We start from the raw sequence: 10,563 nt of genomic DNA on the forward strand, positions 1-10,563 counted from the left end.
CAATTTTAAGCCTAATTTGAACATGGAATGAGATGCTAGTATCTCAGCTACTGTGTGGAGTCTCTTTCAGTCTGCTGTTCGCGTTCTGTGAACAAAGGATAGTGGTATTTATAGAATACACAGTGAAAAACTGTCTTTGGGCAACTGCTGCGGGCAGTGCAGGGTGAAGGGAAGTGTCTAGTTTTGATGATGAAAATAGAAATCTGTCTTCATGTCTGTGTTCTGGGGTGCTGATCAGATATTTTATGGCATGGTACCGTCATTATAGCTTGAAGAACCAATTTCAGAGCTGGCTTCTGTAATTGCCTGGTAGTTTAACCTGTCTCCATTCCCTCATAAGAGGAGGGACATATTGCCTTCATTCATGTTGCATTGTTCACCAGTAAATGTAAAGCAAATTGTAAAATTAGACCTGCTTGAACTAACATTTGTAGCTATTCATTCACTCACGCACAAACTAGCCCCTTGATGCCAGTCCAGCTGTTTTCTTATACCAGAGAGAAAATAAGAACAGTGAGTCAATTAATTTTCTCTTTTCTTTTTGAAGTGTCGGGGAAGCATTTGGATACCATGGAAATGAGCAACAATATGGTGAAAAACTGGTTTAGGAGGTGTTCAAGAAGTTAAATTTAGTCCTGGAATTAGCTTTGCTGTGTTTCACCAGAGGCTTCTGCTTTTTTCCTTGCTCCCAGTATGATATTTAGGATGGACTTCACCCATTCCCAGGAGTGCAGGAAAGGCCCTGCCCTGAGTCAGGTGGGACTAAAGGTTGGCTGAGTGCTGGGCCTGATGTACATTTGTGTTACACGTTGATGGATACCTCTGGTTGCTTTTTTTCCTGCTGGGCATGGGATGGGGTTTAATCCTGGTTAAATTCTGTATCCCAGATCTGTTTGCCTTCTCTTGAAAGGACTTCTCCTTCTCTCTTTTGCAGGCATGGTTCAGAAACTTGACCAGAAGCTGCCTGTAGCCAACGAGTACCTGCTGCTTTCAGGTGGTGTGCGGGAAGGTGTGGTGGACATTGATCTTGATGAGCTGAATGTTTATGCACGGGGCACAGACTATGACATGGACTTCACCCTGCTTGTGCCCGCACTGAAGCTGCATGACCGCAACCAACCAGTCACGCTGGACATGCGCCACTCAGCTTTGTGCCATTCCTGGCTGAGCCTGCGTCTGTTTGATGAAGGAACTATCAGCAAATGGAAGGACTGCTGCACGATCGTGGACCATATCAATGGAGCTACCAATTATTTCTTCTCTCCGACAAAAGTCGCAGACTGGTTCTATGACTCCATTAGCATCGTCCTCTCCGAGATCCAGAAAAAGCCTCAGCGAGGGATGCCAAAGGTGGAGAAGGTAGAAAAGAATGGGACTATCATATCCATCATTCTGGGAGTGGGCAGCAGCCGCATGCTGTACGACATTGTCCCTGTGGTGTCCTTCAAAGGTTGGCCAGCTGTGGCCCAGAGCTGGCTGATGGAGAACCACTTCTGGGATGGGAAGATCACAGAGGAGGAAGTCATAAGTGGGTTTTACTTAGTGCCTGCATGTTCCTACAAGGGGAAGAAGGACAATGAATGGAGGCTGTCATTTGCCAGAAGTGAAGTGCAGCTGAAAAAGTGCATCTCCAGCAGCCTCATGCAAGCCTATCAGGCCTGCAAAGCTATCATCATCAAATTGCTGTCCCGCCCCAAAGCCATCAGTCCGTATCACTTGCGGAGCATGATGCTGTGGGCTTGCGACAGGCTACCAGCCAACTACTTGGCCCAGGAGGATTACGCAGCCCATTTCCTCCTGGGTCTCATTGATGATCTCCAGCACTGCTTGGTCAACAAGATGTGCCCTAACTATTTCATCCCCCAGTGCAACATGCTGGAGCATCTCTCTGAAGAAACCGTCATGCTGCACGCGCGGAAGCTGTCCTCAGTCCGCTCAGACCCTGCCGAACACCTTCGAACTGCCATCGAACATGTCAAAGCAGCCAACCGGCTAACACTAGAGCTCCAACGGCGGGGCAGCACCACCAGCATTCCCTCCCCGCAATCAGATGGAGGGGACACCAACCAGCCTGATGACCGATTAGCCAAAAAGTTGCAACAGCTAGTGACTGAGAACCCCGGGAAGTCCATCTCCGTCTTCATTAACCCAGATGATGTCACAAGGCCCCACTTCAGAATTGATGATAAATTTTTCTGAGCTTTCGTCAATGTTTCTTGGGATTTTTTTCTTTTGTTTTGTTTTTAAAAACTCTTGCAATGTGCAGGTTTTTTTGTTTGGTTTTCCCTGATGACTTAGTCTCTTGTTTTTTACATATCCAGCGTAGATTGGATCTGTTGAGAACAACCTGAGTAAATTATAATTCCTGGTTCTGCAGGACAGTGCAGATTTTGAAACAGTATATTACTCTTTCATATGCTGCTTTGATTTTTTTCACCTACCCAGCCCCATTGTCTGTGAGTAGTTTCTAAAGGAGAACATGCACCGTAAACACACATGCCACAGTGTAATGTAGATTTTTTTTTTTCAAGCTTCCATAATTTATGTACATTGTTGGGCCTGGGGAAGGGAGAACTCACCTTCCGTTGCTTTAGAAATTCACTTCTTTTTCCATGAGCTTCCATCACCCTAAACAAATGAGGAGAGACTCTGGGTTGGAAAGCACTAGTGGTAATTTGACGAGGCCAAGTGTACTGGGCTGAAGCCCAGCTCATCTGTTCTTCACACTTCTCACATTAGGGGAGAAAGCTGACTTCAGAGATGATGATGCAGCTTTTGGGGGAAAGAGTTGTTTCTGTTTTGATCTACTTTTTGAATGTAATTGTTCATAATTGGACCTTGTACAGTCCAGAGGGTTGTTTCTGCTGCTTTTCCATGCGGAATAAGGTTATGGAATGTTAGTTTTAGTGTGTGTAATTATTCAAAGCCTTATTTAAATTCTATTAAAGAACATACCATTATAAATGTTAATTGCACTAATGAAATCTCTGCCATTACCTCAGTCCCACTGTTTGTGTTTCTTTCATGAATTAGCATCTGTTATTAGGTCTCAGTATTGCAGATTGCTTGAGGCCCCTCGGGTCTCATGGTTTCAGGTGATTTCTTGATTGTCTTTTGTAAAAGGCTCTTCCTTGTTAGCCCTGCTATGTGTGAGAAGTCAGATTTTTGCATTGGCATATTTCTTTGGATGCGTATTGTGTGTTGCAGTGCATATTGCATTAATATGTATTGCATGTTGTTGAAACAGGTTTACCATTAGATAAGGATGTGATGCTAAAGCAGTGGTATGTGCAAAGTGAATCAGCCAGACCTCGAGCAAAGGAGCTACCTTGCTTCTGTAATGCATGTATTAGGCCTGATCCTTTACGGCAGTTACCATTCCCTTGACTCCTGTGGACTTTCTGACTTACCCTGGGGCATATGAGATCTTACTTTGGTCTCATGTTTGCAGAAGTTGTGTTTGTATGTAAACTTGTGGTGCAACAGTAGCCTTGAAAAACACATACGCTTTCCTTTTGTGTGTAGGGTAAGATGTATGGTAACAAGGGTTAGTCTGAGCCAAAAATAATTCCAAGAGTTCAAGGATAGAGTGACTTTTTGTGGCTGGCTGGCCAGTGACTGATATTTAGGCCTTAAATCAGCAATTTGGGCTTACTGATTATCCCAGAGAAGCTGTTCTGATCCAAACTTGATGCATGTTTTAAAATGTGGTTATTAGAGCAGGTTGAAGTATTTTTTAAATATTTGACAGACAAATGAGGTGCATATCTAGTAAATTCTAACAGATAAAAATTGTGTATGAAAAATGTGTCACTTTTTTAGCCCAGCCTTTCTGGTAACGAAACCAGGCTGGTGGAGCAACACACCAGCAGCTTTGGAAACTGCTTTATTAGATGGCAGGGAGGTTTCGATACCTGATCTAGTGCCCAAGTCATGTCTTAAAACGAAACTTTGGCTCCTCCATCTCTTGGGCATATTTGAAAGCTTCACCCCATTGCTGTAGCCAAGATGTTCACATTTACCTGAATTTACAGGTACACACTTACATGAGCCTGAAGAAGCTCTCGGAAGTTGCTGGCTAGATGGAGTGGATGAGGATTTAACTTTAAAGCACAATTGGCTAGTGATTGTGAGCCCCGATGCAGCTGCGGTTATGGGCCGGGGAAGGACATGTCTTGACTTCAGCAGAAGCAGAACTGGCTCCTACCAGTGTGGCTATTGCCAAAGATGAGTCTCCATTTAAACCTGTGTAACCTGCCGGGGGAGGCAGGAGAACCGACTGGGAATCCTCTCCAGAAGTGCTTGGAAAATGCAGATTCGTTGAAATGGTCTTTTCCCCAGTCTCCGGGACTTCTGTCTGTCTGTTGGAAAAAGAGTCTGGGCTCCAGGATGAAGTTTCCCATCACCACATGAGAGAGATCTGCTCAGCACAAAGCAGCAGTAGCCTGGCAGGCAGAGTACTTTCCTGGGAGTCCCGGCGCCCGTGCTGGTGCTCCTGAGTTATGCAGAAACACAGCCTTCCTCATGCCAGTTCAACGTCCCGATGACCAGCAGTTTCGCTAGCCCATGTCAAGCTCTGGTGTGTGCTCCTTTTTTTGGTTTTAATTAAAAAACATTTTGAAAAGTACCCATCTTGTTCTTCCTGCATTATGAGGAAAATGTGTGTGTGCGTGTGTTGGGGTTTTTTGTGAGGGAGAGGAGGCTTGGCTTTTTACTGGACTGGAAAGCAATTTGCCAGGTAGGTCTGAGAGAATGCTATATCCTCTGCCTGGACCATCTGTCTTCCAGGGAGGCAGAATCCTAACCTCCAGTAGGTTTTGAATCTCAGTCTAGCATTTGCTCCTTTCCACATACTATAGCTCAACTTAATGAAGCAGGTTGCCAGCCCAGAGAGGTGAGAATATATCAGAGAACATCAAAGGCTCTATTTTCTCCCTCTCCTACTGTCCTCTCTTGCCTTTGAGTATATGCTGGGACGGATTTGCAAAATGCATAGTTCTCTATGTGGGATTTCAAAGTAGCGAGTGGGTTTAGATACCAAAGACCTATTATTCTTCACTACCTCCTGCAAGTTTCAAGAGGACTGCAGTGCTTTTCCTATCGGGGAGTTCTTGAAAGTCCTTCACACAAGCATTTTAGAGCACCCAACCCCATGGGGTTCAAGACTTGGCCAATCTGACAAACACTGGAGTAAGAGGGGATTTGCTTTAAACTAGCAAAGTAGTCATCTTCCCTACTGATGTCAAGAGGAGACAAATCAGTGCTGTGAGCCCATGTCTCAATGGGAGATTCAGTTCTGCACCCACTACTGTGGGGGATAAGAAAGATTTATTTTGCTTTTGCCCATTAGCTACCTTCCTGCTGGCTTCTCCCTGGTGGCAGGTGATGTTGCAAAAGGACTGGGACAATTGGTGGGGAGCTGGCTGCATGTGTAAGAATGTAGGAGGTCTCATTTATGTGTCTGCATATTACTGCCTCCTACACTGCTAAAAGGGAGTAGAGTCCCAGCCAAGAGGGTCTGGCCTTGAGGCATGAGAAAGGTGGGGAGGAAGAAAAAGTGCCCTTCAGAGGCTCCACTTCCATTTCTCAGTGGGGGCCTTCCTTAGGCGTCCTGGCTGTGGTCCTACTATTGGGACAAGCTTTTGCCTTTGCTCTCTCCATAGGGCTTGTGGCCAGTAGCACGATGGGAGGAACAGCTAACTTGACCGGTTCCAGTTGTCACTTCTGGGAGACCCTGAAGGACCTGTCACTTCTTCAGGGCGACACCTGAGCTGCTGCAGAACTGACAGAAACACCAGCCAGTGGGGGGCTCCTCTCTGTGCTACACTGGGGAGAGTACTCAAATTAGAGCAGAAGGGAACAACAAATAACCCAAGAGCTTTGTGAAAGCCTGCAGTCTCTGCTCCTTCAAGCGTGTTATGTGAAGCCTCGGTCACTTCTGGCTGGCTGTGATAAATCAGGTTATCCACGTTTTCCAATACTCCAGCCTGGAGAAATGTTGGTGCTGTAACCAGAAAACTACAGCTGAGCATCAGAGTCATTCTTTGCAGGAGATTCAGCAAACTACTGGCAGGAATTTAACCATCCACTGCCCAGAATAGAAGCCAGTCCCCAAAAGCCGTTGAAAGAGCTGTTTCTTAATGATCTGTCTTTTCTGTTGTCCTTCTGTCACTGTGAGAAATAGCTCTAATTTTGATCGAAATTCTTGAACTTTCCCTGATTGCCTTGTTCCAGCGGAGAGCAGCCTTGCTTTGGCAGCTATTCAAAGCCTGGCAGTTCTGGGCTCGACAGGTACATCCAAGCTCTGTGCCCTTCCACTTCTTGGCCTCCTTATGGAGGATGGTAGTACACTGTGAGACAGGCTTGTGTCCGCTACAAATTGACAGGACAGTGACTGAAACAGGCACTGAATGACAGCAGTCACTCTTGACATGAAACTGCCCTCAGCTCAACTTCTGTTGGCCAGTGTTGTGGGCCATATGAAATGATCTCCAGACTCTCTCTGTGGGCACTACGCTCTAAACCAAGTATAGGGTAGCTGGCTTCATGCAAGATGCTGTCCTGGTGCCAAGCATCCACCAGTAGCTAGCAGTCTTCGATCAGTTGGTTAAATTTTCTGGTAAATCTGGGGAAAAATGACTACTTAAAAGCCTCAGAAGGCCAGAGATTCCTGAAGGTTGCGTTCCTCTGCTCTCCGGAGGCTGTGACTAGTGCTTAGTCCCGGCTCCACTCAGCTGCAGCCTCTGAAAACATTTCTGTAAAGAAGGTTTATTTAAGTGTCCGCCAATCTGCTTGCTGTGTGAATGCAGGTGGCAGCTGGGTAATCGGACCAAAAGTGTCCGGGAGGCGGTGGCTGGGGCTGGAGGGTCACAGGACAGGGCCCAAATCCCATTAAAGTCCCTTGGGACTTGAAAATGTGCTTGAAACAAGTGCGTGCACTTTGCTGGATCAAGCTGATTGTGATCAGACCAAAAGTAAGCAGACGTCTGTCATATTTTATTAACCCATGCATAATGCAAGCAACCACGCATCATGCAAGTGAATGTGGCAGAGGGAAAGGGGAAGATAGACTTTGCTAATGATTATTTCTCGAATTTTTTTTTTTAAGGGTGTGCATAGTGGGTGCCTAGAATTGCTTAAAAACATCCCTCTGTACCATTTTGCAGGTTCAGTGCTGGGTAAGTTTTGCCACTCTGTTTTGTATTAAAGCGAGTATGTTCGAATGGTCACTGGGCAGCTGAGGACAACAATGTTCAGATTCTCCTGGCATTGCTCAGTGATTAGAAATATTCAGCATGCAAATAGCTTGTTCAACTTCAGCAAGTACATCATCTCCCTCCTGCCGGCCTTGCTTGGGGTGAGCTAATGGACTTTTAACATTATACAGCTTAGAGAGTGACTGTCTCTAATAACTCCTGATTAAGCTCTCCAGAAAGGCAAATAACCATCATGGGGCAAAGGCTAAACAAGGGGAGGGCAGCAAAAAAGCACAGGTATTAAAAAGGTGCTGGCCAAGGGACTCTTGCTGACATGTTTTGTATTTAGGGAAATTCAGCATTATATTTAACACATTTTGGCTTTTGAGAACTGTCAAATGGATCCCAATTTATTTCCTCTGAATGCTTTTAGAATAGTGATAAAATAGCCCTCCATCCCTTCTCCTCCCCTTTGCCCATTTATAATCTATTATTTTAGGGCTGCTCTGAGGAACTATTGTGTTTTCCTATTATCATTGTCCCTGGCTCAGCACTGTGTTTCCAAGCTGAATGTCGTCTTTTGGGGGTAATTTTTATCTTACTGACCCTCTGTGGTAGAGGAACACGCTTTCATTCAGTCTCCAGAAAGCCTGATTTGCTGAGCAGAGAGATGTGGGTGCATATTGGGGGCATCAGGCTCTCTTTAAACTGACTCGGCCCTGTCTTTCCCTCCCAGTTTTTGTGTGTTAGGAATATCAACGTGGAAGACATGACTGAGGTCTTGCTAGGTATAGAGAAGACATGATACATGATTCTGAAGTCAAGCAAGCTCTAGTGCAAAGTGAAAATTGAGCCCAAACAGCCGCTTTTCTCCCTGACTCTCAACCCCTCTGACCCCTTTGTTTTAGCTTTCTTTTGGAGAGGTGGAGAGGAGAGAGACGAGCTGCTTTTGTCCACTTCAGTGGGTACAAATCATAGCTTTGGCTTAGGATGTTAGACACTTCATTCATTAATGGCTCTGTCTCCAGGGCTCCCTGTTGCTTTACGCCCTATCATGACATTGGCGGGACAGGGAGGGGGTTTTATGATCTGTTCAGCCAATTCACAACAGAACTGTTCAAAGAAAGGAATGGGCTTTTTTCATGAAGGGCTAGTGACCTCGTGTCCTTCTCCTGCCTCCTGTGTGCCAAGGCTCACACACGGTATGTTAATAGCCGCTTCTGAGGGCTTCGGCTGATCAGAGAATAAAGGCCAAGGTGCTTCTGTGCAAACCAGCCAGCTCCCCTTCCCGGCCTTCGGCATCCCTTGCAGGGCAAGTCTGCTCCTGTCTGAAGTCAGTGCTCTCAGAGCAGACTTTGGCTGTTCGTGTTTGCAGGGTACAGGCCCGGTCTGCATCCGCAGGTGACGGCAGGCCAGGGGACAGCTTCCCACAACTGCCACATCAAGAGATAACTCCACTTGGCCGATCTGAAACAGCACAGAGGAGAAAATCCTTCCTCCAGGGGGGCCACCGCAAAGTCTAACCTTTCCCACCAGCACCGTGACTTGTGTAGTGACCAGGAGAAGACTCCATGACCGGTGCTACCATAAAGGCACCCTTGTGTCTAAGAGCTTATGAGTGTCATGCAGCAGCCGCTATCCCTGAGAGGTGCTGGGGCTCTGCTGCCTCCTGCCCCGACGTGGGACGGAGACCGTGACTGTCTTAGTCCTACCCCAGCAAGGACGGCAAAGGGGGAGCTGGAGCGGTTGGGGACACACTCTCCCCTCACTCTGACCCCCCCCAGTCTCTGCGACACCACCATAGCTGCAGCAACTGGTTGCAGCTTCTATGACAAGATACCATTTGTGGAGCTTTCAGGAAGAGAGGCTGGACCTTACCTGGCAAAGATGGCTCTCGGGGAAAGCCTGCAGTGAGCCCAGTGATTCCTGTGCCTCCCTACTCACTCAGGGAGGAGGTCAGTGTGTGCGAGGCCCTTCATTGTGCCTTACACCTGCTTTGCAGCCGTGTAAACTAATGCAGAAGAGCTGGGGCAGTGAGGAACAAGGACCAGTGAAGGACATGTTTCCCCTCTACGTCTCATGGTGTCCAGTACATGTGCATTCAGCTGTGACTGTCCTGTGAGGATCCTCCAAATCTTCCTCAACTATTAATTATGGATACAGGGCTCAGAGGAGCCACTTCAGTCACGGAGTTCAGCCACCGCTACAGTCAAAACCGCCTATACTGGTGTTTTTGATGTAGACTCCAGAGAGTCTACTCCCAGCCCCACACTTCTTAATGCCCGGTAACAGGCAAAAGGGCTGTAGCAAGAAAAAACTCAAAGCTGCAACCTTCATTTAGCTTCCCTCACAGGTTCCCTCTATTTGCCGATGGTTCTGGCTAGTCTTGGTTGATGTACATTACATTATTTTGGTTAACATTACATTGTTTTGTTAACCACTGGTGGCAAAACTCGGATTGGCAAGTGTTGTCTTTAACCCTGTACTGCTGTAGGTACATATAGATGTTATCTTGCTGAATACTTGAACTGGCTGCACTAACATCATCTCTGCTACTAATTAAAGTGGAGGGAATGATGGTGGGAAGTCGTTGCAGAAAGCCTCCAGAAAAAGCACGAGCCCATTGGTTAAAGGAAACTCTAGAAACCGAACCCAACAGTCCTGAATCCCACCAGCCTGTTGTGACCGAAGGACTGATAAGTCCGCCAAAGCATATGTTACCAGGTCAGTACTACAAAGCTAGTTCCTCACTTGTTCTTTCCCCAAGGCATGGCTCTATTCAGCATCAAACCCCACTGAAGGCAGAATGTGAAACCCAGCCTGCCATGAGGCATGGAAAGCAAGTGCTGCTTAACTGGTTTCTCCAGTCTTTTTCTCTGTTGCACCCAGGCTGCCCCATGCTCCTCTCCAAAGTATCTTTAAATAAACTCTCCAGAGGTGTTCTGCTACACAGTAATGAATTAAAATGAAACAAAATGCTGCTGAAAGGAGTTGGATAAATGCCTTGTCATATTCTGTTATAATCACCTAGAGCAACCTCATCGCCTGTGTCATCTGTCTCTCCAGCTTACTTGTGGAGCGGCAAGCGTCATGGTGACTGTGCAAAAAAAGAAGAGAAATGCAAGTTCATGTGAGTTGGAGTAAATAATTCAGAGGCACTGGCTTGTCGTTCTGATACACAGTGCTACCCAGGGCGGCCAGGGCATACTGGTCCAGCACGCACAGAAATCACGCTCTCCCAAGTAAAAGCAAGATACGGAAAAAACTGAGTGAATCCTCCAGCCTGTTAACTTTCCAGCTCGTTGAGCAGGTGGAAACTCGGCAGTGTGACTGTGTGGAGGGCTGGAGTGAGGCTGCAGGGTGTGAG

The 10,563-nt window shown here is 46.7% G+C and overlaps 1 protein-coding gene across 1 annotated transcript in view; it reads left to right on the top strand.

The window, feature by feature from the left end:
* Positions 1-2,967, top strand: part of MB21D2 (Mab-21 domain containing 2) — a 61,312-nt gene extending 58,345 nt beyond the window's left edge. The window contains exon 2 of the mRNA XM_019472893.1: positions 935-2,967. Coding sequence (XP_019328438.1) covers positions 935-2,199 — 1,265 coding nt within the window. The 3' untranslated portion in view covers positions 2,200-2,967. The remainder of the gene's footprint in view (positions 1-934) is intronic.
* The last annotated feature ends 7,596 nt before the right edge of the window (positions 2,968-10,563 follow it).

Source organism: Aptenodytes forsteri, unplaced genomic scaffold (assembly GCF_000699145.1).
Source record: "Aptenodytes forsteri isolate BGI_AS27 unplaced genomic scaffold, ASM69914v1 Scaffold404, whole genome shotgun sequence".
NCBI lineage: Eukaryota > Metazoa > Chordata > Aves > Sphenisciformes > Spheniscidae > Aptenodytes > Aptenodytes forsteri.